This window comes from Malus domestica, chromosome 06, assembly GCF_042453785.1.
Source record: "Malus domestica chromosome 06, GDT2T_hap1".
NCBI classification, from domain to species: domain Eukaryota; kingdom Viridiplantae; phylum Streptophyta; class Magnoliopsida; order Rosales; family Rosaceae; genus Malus; species Malus domestica.
Window position 1 is genome coordinate 5,253,537 of NC_091666.1, and position 16,560 is coordinate 5,270,096.

At 36.3% G+C, this 16,560-nt stretch overlaps 2 protein-coding genes across 7 annotated transcripts; both read right to left on the reverse strand.

Moving 5' to 3' along the window:
* Window positions 1-1,490: 1,490 nt before the first annotated feature.
* Window positions 1,491-1,904, reverse strand: LOC139196743 (uncharacterized). Its single transcript, XM_070823081.1, has one exon. The coding sequence runs from the start codon at window positions 1,902-1,904 to the stop codon at window positions 1,491-1,493; it is 414 nt and encodes a 137-aa protein (XP_070679182.1).
* A 6,197-nt stretch (window positions 1,905-8,101) lies between these two features.
* LOC103436933 (probable methyltransferase PMT14) lies at window positions 8,102-16,335 on the reverse strand. Of its 6 annotated transcripts, none has more exons than XM_029104489.2 (8): window positions 15,975-16,335; window positions 15,760-15,792; window positions 14,224-14,980; window positions 13,642-13,852; window positions 10,965-11,247; window positions 9,771-10,154; window positions 9,453-9,530; window positions 8,102-8,640 (listed from the first exon to the last, which is right to left on the reverse strand). In XM_029104489.2, the coding sequence occupies exons 3-8, from the start codon at window positions 14,875-14,877 to the stop codon at window positions 8,403-8,405; spliced, it is 1,848 nt and encodes a 615-aa protein (XP_028960322.2). In that variant the 5' UTR covers window positions 14,878-14,980; window positions 15,760-15,792; window positions 15,975-16,335; the 3' UTR covers window positions 8,102-8,402. The 6 variants fall into 6 exon arrangements, with proteins under 6 accessions (XP_028960322.2, XP_028960325.2, XP_028960324.2 ...); XM_029104492.2 differs by having other exon boundaries at window positions 14,224-14,904; window positions 15,975-16,291; XM_029104491.2 differs by having other exon boundaries at window positions 14,224-14,904; window positions 15,697-15,792; window positions 15,975-16,291.
* Between the last annotated feature and the right edge of the window lie 225 nt (window positions 16,336-16,560).

Genomic DNA, 16,560 nt, shown 5'->3' on the forward strand with positions numbered 1-16,560 from the left:
TAAATGGTCTACAAGGAGTGTGAATCGGTCCAAAAATGTCCCATGAATCTTTTGTAGAAAAAATAGAAAGATTCGAACAAATCATGTCATAAGACGGCTTAATAATAAGCTTTCCCATGGAGCAGGTTTGACATGTGATTCCTTGAATTGAACCTAAACTTCGGATTAGTGGATGCCCATGTGATAATTTAAGGATACAGCACATCATTATTCGTCCAGGGTGTCCCAAACAATCATGCCAAAGTGTAATTTCATGCGCGGTCCCAAAGGTAATGCCAGCCACATAGTGGCTTTCTATATGGCGTATGGTCGTAGTATAGAAACCACTCGAGATATGCTTTATCTTCTCTAAAATACGCTTCTGGCCATATTCGTAGGAAGTTATGCATAAAAATTCAACTATATTTTCTACATAGGTTTCAGCATGGTAATTATTATCTCTAATGTCCTTGAAACTCAACAACGTTCTTCCGGAACGCGAAGAATATAGTGTCTCATCAATGGTCAAAATTGTACCATTGGTCAACATTATGCGTGCCTTAATGTATCCTTCGATCAGTTTGGATGGGCCTGAGAAGGTTGTCAGAGGTGCATTCTTAGGTATAAAGTTAGTGAAATAGATGCGTTCATGTAAAACAGTGTGCGTGGTTACACTATCTGCAAGACAACTAACTTTCCCACTAATCATACCTAGAATAAAAATTAATTTGAATCAGCCACATGCATAAATTCAAAATAATTAAAGTATTCAAGGATGGTAATTAATTAAAAACTTAATATCCAAAAACAAATCACCAACAAATAATCCAAACATAAAGGAAAATTGTTCAAAAATTAAACCAAAAAACAAGGGGGTTCGGCCACTAGGTGGAATTCGGCCCTATTGTCAAAATTTCACCAAGAAAATAGTTCATGTCTAAGATTCTAATCTTCCATAGGAGTCGTATCCTCCTGAAAGTCAAAAACCTCCATCTTGGTACTCTCTAGTTCATCCACTTGCACAAAGTTTGATTAAAACTTTTTACAACGGGAATGATATTCAGCTACAACCTTCTGGAGAGCACGAAAAACATGGGACCAATGGTCCTTTGAACCACAACGGTAGCACATGCTTTCATCCATGGTTTCAAGTGCTTTACCTTATTCTTGAAGTTTGGGGCCTTGGGAGCGAGGTTAGGGCACTTCTGGGCTCGATTTCCTCCCTTAGATGGGCTTTGGCTACGTTGACCTTGACAGGATGGCTTCTGGCCGCCCCTACCATGCCTATGTTGGTATTTTGGGCGTTTGTTTGTGCTAAAATGTGTTTCAGGTACAGCAGTCACCTTAGTAGGTCGAGCTTGATGATTTTTCATCAACAACTGATTCTAATTTTTAGCGATAAGTAAAATAGAGATCCAATCTAAAAATGTAGTGAACTTCTAAGCCCTATATTGTTGTTGCAGGACAATATTAGTAGTAGAGAAGGTCGAATAGGTCTTCTCTAGGAGAGCCTATTCGGTCAAGGTCTCGTTACAGAACCTGAGAAGTGATTGGATTCGACAAACTTCATAACTATATTCATTCACATACTTAAAATCTTGGGAGCGCAAATGCTGCCAGTCATGTCTTGCTTTAGGCAAGAATATGTCTTTTTGGTGATCAAATTGATCAGCCAAAGTGACATAGAGTCCTCGTGGATCCTCATCAGCAAGGTACTCGGTTTGTAGTGCGTCATGAATATGTCTTTGGATGAAGATCATGACAGTGGCTTTCTCAGCTTCGCCAACCAGGTTGTCCGTCTCATCTTCAATGGCGGGACGCAAATTATTTGCAATGAGGTAGAGCTTCACATCTTGGACCCACTTGAGGTAGTTTCTTCTAAAGACCTCCAAAGCGGTAAAGTCTAGTTTGTTCAAATTCAACATGTTCCTATCACAAAATAAATGGACAAGATGTGGTTAGTGTAATGGAGAAAAAAAAATCAATCCATTCACATAGGAGTAGAACATTCAAGTTCTAATAGATATGTATTGGTTTAAATTTGCATGAAAAAACTTCGGGTTCTCATAGGTGATGTTTTTAAGGAAAACTTCAGGTTTTCAAACAATGCATGTTTCTATAAACTTCAGGTTTTGAATTAATTATGAATTTTAGGTTCACATGTTCCTACAGACAAACACAAATATATACAGAAATATGCAACAATAAAATATGCAAATAGAACTTCAGGTCTATAATTATAATTTAATTAATTATTTGGTCTTTGAGCCAAATTTAAAGTGCAGGTGAAAAAAAAATTATAAAACCCAAATTGTCTAAAAAAAATAAACAATTAAACTCGTTGTCTAAAACATGGACCAAAGCCCACAGGTGGGCTGGGAAAAATTAAGCCGTGAGGTCCAGGCCTAAATTTGGGTTGGAATGGGCTGATCAGGCCTAAGGCAGCAAACTGTCTACCAAGGAAAGCCGGGGCCAAAATATGTCTAATGAGGGTGTTAATTATGTGCGGTGGGGAGCACGGATGTACCAGCGAGGCTGGGATCCAGTGTGTCGGAGCGCAGGAAAATCACAACAATCACATAGGCTAGGTTCCACTGCAGCGAAGACACGGAGACACCAAAGCCCAATTAGGCTAATGTTGCAAGTGGGCTAAGAGATAGGGTTTACAGTGGGCTACAGCATGTAAACCCCCAAAAACCAAGTCTAGGTTTTAGATTGGGCTGAGAAGAACCAACCTAAGAGGGCTGGGTCTTTGGACCAGAAGAACATCCTAGTCATGTGCTGGGTGTGCTTGTTGGGGAAGAACACCAAACCGGTCGCTTCTGGCGGTTGTCTAAGGTTATGGTTCACCGTAAAACCTTTTCCTAGGTGACGGAGAGTGAAAATTCGACGTTGACAAACCAAGAAACCCTCAGGTTCGAGTTAGGGTTTTCAAACTCCGACGAGATTACGAAAATCTCAACCACTATTTTAACGGGGACTACTTCAGGTCGTTGAGAAAAGCAACAATGGTGGCTAAGCATGGCTACAAGCCATGCTTTTGTCAGAAAATTAGTGGTGACGCTGGTGATGGCTTCGGGTGTTGGGTTTGGAGACGATGGGGGTTCTATGGTCTTGGCTTGCTCGCGAGTTTACACAATCACACTTGAATAAAAAGTTGACATGCATCAATTTTTTGCACACTATTTTATAATGTTGGCAAGAAAATTGACCCAAACACATGAGGTGTCTAAGAATATATGAAGAGTCCTACGTTTAAGAAAGTCCCTTTAGCATTTCTCTTATAAAAATGTAATTTTCAATTATAAATAGTGAAAACGTCCGAGCTAAATAAGAATTGTTATAACTCGTTGTAATATCTTACACACATCAATACAATAAGTCATATTTTTACAGAATATCATTCGTTTCTCACCAGGTCCTAGATTTTCAAGTCCAAAAAAAAAAAACAAATTTATTTTTCCCTTTGCCGTCCAAACCCCTCAGCTCTCTAGGGTTTCTTTTTCCCATCTTCTCATGGCTTCCTCGTCTCCCCTTCCTAGTCACAATACCACTTCCTTTGTCAAGTTAACCCAAACCAGCTATCTTTCCTGGCTTTGACAGATTAAGCTCTTTCATATTGGGCATGATTTTTGGATATTTGTGGATGTTTCTCACTCTCTTCCCTCCATTCTTATCCCCGATCCTAAACACAAAGCCAAACAGAATTACAATTTCATTCATAACCAGAATTACAATTTCATAAAAAGTAATTCCTTTTATTTCAACTATATATCTCTGCAATTATATCAAGTCTAGGCCTACACAAACAGAATTACAATTTCATTAGCATTTCAATGACTTACAAAAGATGGTAGCACTTATGTCAGTTGATACCCAAAATGCAATTTGGCACCACTTGTATGATCATGAACAAAGATTACTTAAAGTTCAAAGTACAGTTTGAAAAGCTAAAATAACTCTGAATACAAGTCATGAAATCAAAATGCAACGTATAATTTATGTGGAAAATCTAGGAGCTACAAATTAAGAATTTCAGAAAATTTGGGATGATTGTGGGGAACGAATTCACACAAGTTTAAAATTACTTTGGTGTACCTGAAACCAAGAAAGTCAAGACAAGTGAGACCTTATCACAGGTGTGAGCCAAAGACTCTCATATGCCTAAGTTGGACTTAATTGTAGAAAGAATGAATCTCAAGTTATAGCCTATGCATTTTTTGGCTAAGGAACAGTTACATTTTCATGGAAACAATCATGCTTTTATATAGGGTTTGCATTGGCTTGAAGATGATTCATTAAGTTTGTGTGGCGCTCCCTAAGTGGTTAGACTGAATCCTACATAATCCTACCCATTTAACCAACAACAGTTGACCATGAAAGACGTGATGAAGGGCAAAAATTAGGAGTTTCGTTTAGGGATTACTCTTAACAGCATCAATGATCATGGCCATGATTGCATGAATGGCTATCCCTTGGAGATCTTACTGGATCTTGCCTTATCCAGCATTTTTTGGGCTTATATCATTTGTAAGTCCAATTGGGCTCACAAGATCCTTTTTGGTCCTTGCATGGCCAACTGAGCTCACCTACTATGTTGAGTGAGTATGGCCCAAAGCATCGATTTATGTGAGTCCATCACGTGTGGCATGCAGAGTATGCTAACTTTCACCTCTATCAAGTATGATTTACAAGGAGATATCACCTCGTTGCAATAGTTCTCAACCAATGTGATGAGTCAATTTCATATTATATATTTTACCCTATTCTTAGTATGTTTTGGTAATTATTTTGGTAGAATTTTGATACTTTGATTTATATTTTCAATATAGGACACCCAACTTCCTCTAGAGCAAAACATGATCAAACCAATGAATTTTGGAGTGATTCAAGTTGGAGAATGGTCGTGTGTCTCTTGGCGTGTTCGTATCAAAATCTAGGATTTTTCTACCAAGCGGTTAATTTCTGGCGATGGAATAAAGGAGCAATGTACAGTGCTGAAAAATGAAGTTTATGGGCTTAAATTGCGTTTTTGGAGCCCAAGATGACCTCTGATAGGTTCGTGGCCTTCTGGAGAAGTGTTCAAAATATTTAAAACATCAAATCCAGCTATATTGGGCCAGTTTTGCAGCAGCTTAAGGGTCTAGAACGTGGCTATCCATATTTTAGGCAAATTTTACCATTTAGTTTAGGGTTATGTTTCCTATTTTATTTTAGTTATCTTAGTTTCCTAGTTGAAATAAAGGACTTGGTTTTTAGGGTTTGTGCGATGGATAGCAACATATATTGCTTTGCCGTTCATAGTATTTCTCTACGCTTTCTTTTATTCAACTTTGGAGACAGAGAGTAATTGTTAGGGTTCTTAGAGATTTTCTACTTTAAGGTGTTTTCATTCCTTTTATTCTTAATAATATTTTCTATGATTTCAATTATGAATATGCGTAACTAATTCCTTTTGCTAGGGTGAGGCCGCATACCTTAGTAAGAATATGTAGTTTCTTTTCAATTTGCTTACGATTATATGCATGCAGGTTTTCGAGTTATTAATCACTTATTTAAACTATCTAATTATCTTGATACTTGATCACCATTAGGATATTTAGAAAAGTAATTTGATGCAATTTTGGTCGGAGGTCAGTCCCTGAAATTGACGAAGGCTTCTTGTGATTAATATGTGCAAGTTCATTTAGGATGAATACCACGTCATAAGGGTTGCATGGTTTTTCAAAAGGTTTCACAGAACTTAATGAGTTATGCATGTTTAGATGTGATCTGAATACCACAAACGGATTGCATGTTTGATATACGCTCTATGTTGGGGGTCCAAGTAGGCATATATTAGGAAAACCTAACCTTCGAAATATGCATGTATAGATTATAAGTAATTGAGAGAACTATATAGGATTGTTTAGGTGACGGCGGATCCCTAGTGTTTTTTTTAATTTGATTTCTCAAAAACTGTTTCATTTTTTTTCATCTTTAATATTGCAGCTTAGTTTACTTTTATTAATTAAATTCGTTTTTAATTTACGTAGGTTATAAAATCAATCATCTCAACTTTTTGCTTTACAATAATTAATTGGAAATTGGTTTGCTTCGATTTATTTAATAATCTCTGTAGAGAACGACCTTACGAGATCCGTTTATACTACAATAACTTTGTCATTCTTGCAAGTATTATAGGAGATTTTTAGCCCATTTGCGTGTGTAGTAAAATCTCTATCAAGAAAATGGCACCGTTGTCAGGGATTACCATGCAAAGGTTAAGTGCTGGTGAAACTCTAAGGGTTATGTCATTCTGACCTGTTTTAGTACATGTGGTGATCAAGCATCAAGATAATTAGATAGCTTAAATCAAATTTTAAACAAATTTGTTTACCATAATGACAATTCGTTTAAAATTTTAGCTGAGATGACAATTAAAACATTGTGTTAGTTATATGACATTTCAAAAACATTTCCTAAAATAAAAAATAGTTATAAAAGCCCTATATGTATATTTTTTTTTCCCTTAAGCCTCAACTTGCTTTAGGACGCCCGGGCAGACTACTATGAAGGGTTCTTCATCTTTATTTAGTCAAAGCTACATTGTGTTGTAGCTGTTCCGTGTAGGTAAGTATTAAGTTTCCCTTGGCCTCTAGGCTCCAGTCTGGAATCTGGACACACCACTTTAAAGACAAACTTTGAAGGTTTATGTAAATTAAGTTGAAGAGAAATTTTGGATTTTTAGTCAGAATGGTCTTAAGATTGGTATAACTTCTCATTTTGATCTTTACTAATTTCTTGCATTGGTCCTTAACAATCAAAATCGATAGAAGTGGTCCATGAGTTTGTCGACCATAAATCAGTTTGGTTCCGTGAAAAATATGTCAATATCCTCGTTAAGCAAATGAGTTTGACAAAAATAACCTTAAAAAGGTGGTCACGTGATCGTTCACGTGACAATTTAATGAGGATATTGACACATTTTTCACGAAATGATCAAAATGATTTTTAGTGGACAAACTCAAGGATTACTTCTTCTGATTTTTATTGTCAAAGAACAAAATAAGAAGTTATACAAATCTTAGAGATCATTTTAGCTAAAACACCAAAAAACTCTTTTAAGGCTCTACCGTCTCTCTCTGTTACAGAAACTTCTGGCTACTGCTTAAAGAGAGGAGGGTATGTACTCTGTAGTGTACCATTCAAGAGGTGAGGTGATTATGGGCCAGTCCGGTCGAAGTGGGACTGAGAGCATCTCTAATAGAGACCCTAAACAAAGTCCCTACAACCGTATAATCTCTAAATATAGGGACAAATGACTTCCAATGGATCGGAATTGAAGTCCTCAAAGTATCTTAATACATAGAGACTCGCCGGATACCTCAAAAGAATTCTCAAATATGAGAACTACATATAGACTCAAATAGTAGACTCCATATTAATTTTGAGAGGGAATGGTGTTGCTCTTTATGTTTTTTTCTTTGTTTTTTGAACCCACCTAAGTGGGGCAACTTCTCATTTGGTTTTTTTTTTTTTTTTAATTCTTGAAAAATCAATGGTAAAGGTAGCTTCTTATTTAAAAAAAACTAACGAAAAGTTCTCAAAAAATTTATTTTTAATGAAAATAACAAAATAAAAAGTGTAAGTGAATAATACAAAAAATGATTTTTCAAGATTAAAATGTTATTTTCGTTAAAAGTGAACAGTATCAAAGTATTTCATTAAGATTCCCTTTTTATTTTTATCAATGGTTACAATATTTTAATGAAATGAATAATAATTTGTTAAAATTTTAATCTCTATATTTAAGGACTATACTATAAAAAAATTGCATTGTAAACAATAATCTTTTAAGGGCTCAAATATTCCTCTGAAGCTCCTAAATAAGTCCTCAAATGTGTTGGTCATTGGAGATGCTCTGAGTTACGTTGAGTTCTGGTTTTACGACCAAGGAAGCTCGACTTTGCTGCATCAACTTTAATATTTATGAATTAGTTCTGTTCCCTTGTCCTTTCAAAATAGTATGACATTCTTAAATTAATTAACAATTCAACATGCCACTAAGTACTACGGTCTAGTGATATTCCTCTTCACTTAGAAATGAGAGGTCTTAGGTTCGAATCTCGTGGATAGAAAATTCGATATCAAATTAGACTGTTTATTGAATGGCTTAACCGAACTCCCCCTCTCCCTTAATGTAAAAAAATTGATGTAAAAAACAATTCAACATGCCCGTAACCCTATTTCCCGGTGCGTCAAATGGAGCAAATTAAAAAGGAAAAGTAACGGCTGTTTCCGGTCATTACCATCACAACCCTATAAATTACACAACTCGTACCTAACGGCGGGTCATAACTCTTCAGTCCCACAACTAGAGAGCAATTTTATCATTCCTTGTGCTATATTCTGATTTATTCACAACCGATTGATGACGCGGTTTACTCATCATTGGATGTGCTGTTTCCACTGCCGGCAACCCAGTACTGTTTAACGACCACCAATATCTTCTCAGGAACAAGGGGTCCGTCCTCGTGATCCATAATTTTGGTATCCCATCTCATGCCCCCGACAATCTTCCTAACCTTGTTCAGAACATCGACTTCATCCCTGAAGATGACTGTCCCTTCAGGCCGCAAAATGCGATCCATCTCCAAAAGGATGTCTTCCAGTTTGCACCTGCTTAATCCATTTAATAACTGATCAGCACATTAGTGATTGTTAAATGCTTCATGCGACAATGTACCTTACACCGAACCCCAGCTAACCAAAATGAGCTGTTAAATTGCAAGAGAATTAGAACATTGGCCTGATTGGAGCTTTCACCAGAACTAAACATCCGTGAGTATTGGTCATGAACTTGTCAAACGTGGAACAATGGTCCTTTTGGGTAAATATGTTAAAATTTCTATCCAAAATAAAAGGTTTTAAATGGCAAATAAGGGACAGAAGTTCTAAAAGAGTTACCTAAAAGGGCCATTTTACCACTCTCTGACGAGTTCCAGGACCAATACTCACGGACTTTCAATTCAAGGACCAAAGTTCAGGACAATTATCTCAAATTTGAATAAAACAGAAAAGAGTGACTTTATAGCTGTAAGTTATAGAAAGTTGGCAAACTACATTCCTATTGTTATTAGCATTAGATTATATTTATGCATGAAAAAACCTGTCATTAAGGAAGCCCCGTAATTGTTTAAATTAGTATATTTTCACTTTATCACTAAAAAGCCACCATTGTTCAAACAGCCCTACAGAAATTACTTAAAAGAGTTCTTGGATTTAGTTCTTCAAAGATTCTTCCATCTTGATGTTTACCAAACTATACGCATTTTTAGAAATGAAGTCTAAACTATGAAGGTTTTAGAAATCTTAAGGACAAGATATTGCATCACATGATTTGATTGCTATCTCATAAGATAATCTACTGCTGCAAACAACTACGATGATATATGTACACAGATACACAGGAAGAAGATGATGAGGCTTACTCGTTCTTGTACAAGGTGAACACGCCACTAGCATGAATAAGGTCATATGACCTTGGGTACGTAGAGAAGCCTTCACACCTGAAAGAAGTTTCTTTTTTTCGTTATGACATGGAATAGTAACTTGAAAATATGTATTTGCTACTTAGATCTCAGTATTGTAAATTATAATCGAGAAGCAACTATAAGTCTTTGTAGGAAAAGCATAAAGGTTAATGAGTCCTGAAGGACACTCATACACTTCCACAAACACTGATGTCCCTGTGGTTGCGTGTGTGTGTGTGTGAGAGAGAGAGAGAGAGAGAAATATCAAGGTCATACCAGTCATGATATATGCCGATTAGACCTCTCTCATAAATAACACCCAAAGTATTCTTTGCAATTGTAGGCACAACATTCATAACCCACAATTTTCGAGATTCAAGGGCTGCTGCAAACCCTCCAAGGCCTGCATTCATATCCATCACATTTCGATATCTTGTTGTTCCAATCAATCCGTTGATTCTTTTGTAAACATTTACATGCTTTTTCCAAAGTTTATTGTCCTCTTGGTAAGATTCAGTTGTAACCCCTACAACTAAACCGTTAGCGATTCGAGGAGGAACTGCATAAAGCCTTGCAGGAAACTTCAACTCCCCTACTGCTACTTCATTTGAATTGGTTACCTCAGGAGAAGGGGTTACACACGTGTCCATTTTCTTGTACCTGGAACAGACCACATAAAACTTAGAATTAGGATGGCTATAACAATTTAAGAACAATATATTAAGCAAATAACGAACAATCTAACCCTAGAACTGGCATTCTTTCAAAATCACTCTTATATGAATTGAATGGGACATGCTACATAATATGTATACCATGGAAGGAAAAAAAAAGCAAGGCCAAAAGAACTTCACCTTGTATTGTTGCAACATTTGTAGGAACTAAGCTAACTTTTGCAACCACTAAAATGACAAAGGGCGGAAGAACATAAAACAAAGTAAAAAAGGGAACGTATTCACTTTAATGAATGGAATTTAAAGTTACACTACCATACTGCTTATATCAATGAATTTCAGTTAAAAGCCTAATCTTGAAATAGCAAAACAGTGCAAAACCTGCATAGCAGCAGAGCATGCTTACACAGGATTGGGAATGTTGGATATATGCAGCATGCCAATTCAACTACTGCTTATAAAACTTGTGTTCTATTTAGCATTTTCCTAGATAAGTAAACCAAATTGCTGGATGAAAGTTACTCAATATCATATAATTTGAGATTTTCAAAAATGTTTTTCGTGCATTATCCTGCCATCTGCTGCAAAGGTTTGTGACTCTTTCCCCTAACTGAGTCTGTCCCACGTCAGGAAGTTCTACCAAACCTCAAATTTAGAGGGGGGCAGACTTATGATGACCATAAGATTATCTTTATACTTGAATAGGGAAGATGTAAAACAACTAAACAAGGCTAAAAACAATGAGTTGTGAAAATACCAAAGTAATAAATAGAAACCATAGTGCCCAGAGACTCACCAGACATCATCAGCATCCTGCGTCTGGCATAAATCGATAGACTTTCTTCTGCAGGATTTTGTATTTACTTTTTTCTTCCAGATAGCCATATCTCCTTTCTCATACTTTTTATCCCAGCAAAGACTTTCAGCCAGTGCTTCAATCTGTTTTTGCTCAGCCTGCACGTCCTCCTTAGACCGCTTCCACGTTTTGTAGTAGGTCTTCCAATTAATTGGAGGTCCAGACAATATCCAATATCCACCAGGTCTAAGGACCCGATCAACTTCTTTTAGGTACATTCCATCTACACGCAGGCATTCATATTTGAATCATAAAATTTCACCATATTGAGTAAATAAGTTAATAAACTATCCTTGCATGTTAAAACTTGGAAAAGTAAAAGATGCAACTCCAATGAGAAGCCCATTTTATATAGAAATCAACTGGGGGGGGGGGGGGGGGGGGGGTTGTGGGGGGGTGGGTTGGTTTCATCAAACAAGAGAAACTCAGGAAAGGGAAATTTAGGAGGGTTGGTAAATAAATTAACAGCCAGCCATGTAAGAGTTTCAAGTGGATAACTTTGCAGATCAGTAATTGTTTACTCCAATTGAAATCAAGTACAAATGTTTAGCAAACAACTCTGACCATATTTCAGTGGTCAATGACTCGATCTTCCAAGTTGAGACAAGATCACAATTCGTTTGACTATATTTCTGAGTACAGAAATAAATATAGATATGTTTTTCTACTTTTTATATCTTATTTTGAGTTTGTAATTGAACGATATCTTATCAGTATGTAATATAATAACAAAAGAAATCAAATGTGATTGCTCAAGCTTAATGTTGGTTACTCCAAGATCTTACCATTTGCAGTCCATGGAATTAAACACCGAGAGCACTGGGCCATATCAAAGGCCCTAGATGGGTATGGAAGATGAATCGATCCAAGCACACCGATAACAGCAGGAAAGGGAAATTTAGGAGGGTTGGTAAATAAATTAACAGCCAGCCATGTAAGAGTTTCAAGTGGATAACTTTGCAGATCAGTAATTGTTTACTCCAATTGAAATCAAGTACAAATGTTTAGCAAACAACTCTGACCATATTTCAGTGGTCAATGACTCGATCTTCCAAGTTGAGACAAGATCACAATTCGTTTGACTATATTTCTGAGTACAGAAATAAATATAGATATGTTTTTCTACTTTTTATATCTTATTTTGAGTTTGTAATTGAACGATATCTTATCAGTATGTAATATAATAACAAAAGAAATCAAATGTGATTGCTCAAGCTTAATGTTGGTTACTCCAAGATCTTACCATTTGCAGTCCATGGAATTAAACACCGAGAGCACTGGGCCATATCAAAGGCCCTAGATGGGTATGGAAGATGAATCGATCCAAGCACACCGATAACAGCAGGAAAGGGAAATTTAGGAGGGTTGGTAAATAAATTAACAGCCAGCCATGTAAGAGTTTCAAGTGGATAACTTTGCAGATCAGTAATTGTTTACTCCAATTGAAATCAAGTACAAATGTTTAGCAAACAACTCTGACCATATTTCAGTGGTCAATGACTCGATCTTCCAAGTTGAGACAAGATCACAATTCGTTTGACTATATTTCTGAGTACAGAAATAAATATAGATATGTTTTTCTACTTTTTATATCTTATTTTGAGTTTGTAATTGAACGATATCTTATCAGTATGTAATATAATAACAAAAGAAATCAAATGTGATTGCTCAAGCTTAATGTTGGTTACTCCAAGATCTTACCATTTGCAGTCCATGGAATTAAACACCGAGAGCACTGGGCCATATCAAAGGCCATAGATGGGTATGGAAGATGAATCGATCCAAGCACACCGATAACAGCAGGAAAGGGAAATTTAGGAGGGTTGGTAAATAAATTAACAGCCAGCCATGTAAGAGTTTCAAGTGGATAACTTTGCAGATCAGTAATTGTTTACTCCAATTGAAATCAAGTACAAATGTTTAGCAAACAACTCTGACCATATTTCAGTGGTCAATGACTCGATCTTCCAAGTTGAGACAAGATCACAATTCGTTTGACTATATTTCTGAGTACAGAAATAAATATAGATATGTTTTTCTACTTTTTATATCTTATTTTGAGTTTGTAATTGAACGATATCTTATCAGTATGTAATATAATAACAAAAGAAATCAAATGTGATTGCTCAAGCTTAATGTTGGTTACTCCAAGATCTTACCATTTGCAGTCCATGGAATTAAACACCGAGAGCACTGGGCCATATCAAAGGCCATAGATGGGTATGGAAGATGAATCGATCCAAGCACACCGATAACAGCAGGAAAGGGAAATTTAGGAGGGTTGGTAAATAAATTAACAGCCAGCCATGTAAGAGTTTCAAGTGGATAACTTTGCAGATCAGTAATTGTTTACTCCAATTGAAATCAAGTACAAATGTTTAGCAAACAACTCTGACCATATTTCAGTGGTCAATGACTCGATCTTCCAAGTTGAGACAAGATCACAATTCGTTTGACTATATTTCTGAGTACAGAAATAAATATAGATATGTTTTTCTACTTTTTATATCTTATTTTGAGTTTGTAATTGAACGATATCTTATCAGTATGTAATATAATAACAAAAGAAATCAAATGTGATTGCTCAAGCTTAATGTTGGTTACTCCAAGATCTTACCATTTGCAGTCCATGGAATTAAACACCGAGAGCACTGGGCCATATCAAAGGCCCTAGATGGGTATGGAAGATGAATCGATCCAAGCACACCGATAACAGCAGGTACTCCTCGCTCCAATGCAAACTGCACTTGTGCTTCATGATTGTCCCGGGGTGCAAAGGACATGGCTAATACATTTCTCTTCATTAAGTATGCACCCCAACTTGCAACCTGTGTTGTTGTTGGCCTCATTAGTACAGAACCACAACCAAACAGGAAAGAACTGACTGTGTGTGAACATGCACACTATTTTAAATCACTGCTCATGCACATACAGGATCTAGTCACAAATATATACGCACAGATTGAATGTACATTTTCATTCAGTATATACACTGTGTTTTTGAAATGCAAGGTTGATCTGAAGTGACAGGTTCTCAAATATTCTCCGGAAAGTGAAAAGCTAATGCTCTTGTCAGTCTTGGATTGACTGAAGGAAGTTAAGAAGCTCAAACTGAATGCAAATGATAAAATGGCAGAGTGGAGAAGTAAGTGTAGACATGCATATGCAATAATAAAAGCACATTAGAAAACAAACTTACTCCACAACCAGTGTCCAATGCTGTCCTGACAGAGCCATCTGCAATCGGAATAACTGATGCAAGTTCGTCAATATATGCATCTGCGCCTTGGGGGAACATTGTTCCTCCGCCTGGAAATTTGAAAACATTTCCCTGAAATTGCACCCAGTTCTGTGCAGCTTTCTCAACTGTGAGGCTTTTATAAGGTACATTGGCATAGTGGACATAGTCACGGCCTTTAGGCCAGGGGAATGGAGTCATATACCCTTCCCGGGCTGGAATAAGACAATGCAATTTTTCCTCTTCTGGAGGACAATGTCTTTCCCTGTATACCATATCTTCCCTGGGGAATTTCATTGCTCGGTCTTGTTCTTGACAAGGAGTATAATCAGCATATTTAACATCACAAGGTTTGAACTCTTTGGCTTTAGGCTCATAAGGTTCAACCATCTCCACAATACTGTGATGAGATTCAAAGTTCAAATCAGAGTTCAAATCAGGAAAGACATTACAATCTTTCTGCTTGGTTACTTGAAATGCTATTTTATCTCCTTTTCCAAAACCGCTCTTTTGCCATGCTCCAAGAAGGTAGAAGAAACAACAAAGAGAAATCACAACAAATACAGATAACGTGCTTCTTGTTCTGTTTCCTGAAGAATTATGCTTGGAGCCCATGATATTCTTGCAATAACTCCCTCAAACCTGTACAAAGTAATTTAAACCTTGGCGGCAAGTATTTGAAGTATGTGATCAATTGTTGAGAAGTTGAAGCCAAGCACTGCCAAAATGTAATGAACAAAGGGAACAAAAGTTCATGAACAGGTACTAAGTAGGTACTTACTTACCCAAGAATCTACTATAAATATTAAAAAATAGAAAATAACTTGATTAATTGTTCCGAAGTACAGTTAATTTTCTCTAGCTAGAGTTGCAGTCAATATGCATCGGACCTACAAAACGAGAACTTGCTGCTCATTCGGCTTTTAGGCGATCTTGAAAATAGAAATTCCAAAAAATATATGTATATCTCTTCAGATACGATCAAAGAAGTACTTAATTAACAAAAAACTTCCTGAATGATAATGAGAGATATCCAGATGGCATCACTGTACAAAGATTGAGACACAAGAAAGACAATGGATTCCCAAATACGATACGTTTCTAAAGGCAGCTATGCATACATTCTTATGGTTAACTAGTCAAGGACTTGGAAGCAGTAACTAGATTTGCTGAAAAGCGAGTGCGTTGGCAACCACATTAGGATTAAATGAACTAATGGATAAATGGGATCAAACCCATATCATTTTCCACCATTTAATTTAAATTTAGAGATTTAGCGGTACTAAATCCATTGTCATTGCTGTTTCAAAGTATGTGAAAGCTGATAGGATTAGATTAAGGATTAATCTCATCAGTAAACAAATCTTATCATTAATTATTAATTAGTTCCAACCGAGCACTGTGGCGATCTAGGATTCATAGAGCCGAACTCACTTAGTGGGATAATGCTTGGTTGTTGTTGTAGTTATTAAATCTATTGCCTCAAATCAAGCTCACCTGTTGGATCTTTAAGTGTTGAATCCTTTTCACCTAAAGAGAAAACTTTGGATGTTACTCAAATAAAAAAAAAAAGGATAGAACTTTGGATATGAATGCAAGATGCAGAAACAATGGAATTCAAATCTTCAACTTTTAAGACAAGAAAAAAGAAAAAGCAAGTGCAAGCATGGATCTTGTGATAGTATACACTATACAGGGATCAAATTGCTAACCTGAGAGATGAGTTCTCAAGTGGGTTTATTGCATTTGAACTTTTCTCACGCTCTGCATCCCCCACAGTGCTAGTGAGTAGCGAGAGAAACTGGGGAAGCTAGAGAGAAAGGAGAGAGAGATTTGCAGTGAGGGAGAGAGAGAGAGAGAGACTGAGTGGGAGAGAATTAAGGAGGAGATTGTATATATATATATATATATATATACATATAGGATTTTGATGACTTTGGTTTTCAACTTCTGGTGGAATTACTCGTTGAATTATCCGCCGACACACAGGAGTGATGCACTACGTTTCGGAACACGCAATCACCTCTTCATCTATCAAATTTAGTAATTCCTTTAAAATATAGATCTAAACTAAATAAATTGTCAACATAAAAATATTAAGAAATGTCGGGACTAAATTAATGTTATAACTATATAAGGAGACTACTAAATAGAAGTATAGTTAAAAAAACACATATTTTTTAATTTAGTTATCATTAACAAAAGTTGTATAATGATTCGAAATTACAGTGGAGCATGCTAATTTTTGAAATGTAAATCTGACATGTTGGTACCATATTATATTGGACCTCGTTACTT

What these genes read in the sequence shown, in the direction of transcription:
- LOC103436933 (XM_029104489.2), bottom strand. Translation starts at nt 14,877, where the DNA reads ATGGGCTCCAAGCATAATTCTTCAGGAAACAGAACAAGAAGCACGTTA. An exon ending in CAGGATGCTGATGATGTCTG is followed by an intron (nt 10,155 to 10,964) that starts GTGAGTCTCTGG and finishes GGTCTGTTCCAG; the next exon opens with GTACAAGAAAATGGACACGT. An exon ending in TTCACCTTGTACAAGAACGA is followed by an intron (nt 8,641 to 9,452) that starts GTAAGCCTCATC and finishes TGGATTAAGCAG; the next exon opens with GTGCAAACTGGAAGACATCC.
- LOC139196743 (XM_070823081.1), bottom strand. Translation starts at nt 1,904, where the DNA reads ATGTTGAATTTGAACAAACTAGACTTTACCGCTTTGGAGGTCTTTAGA.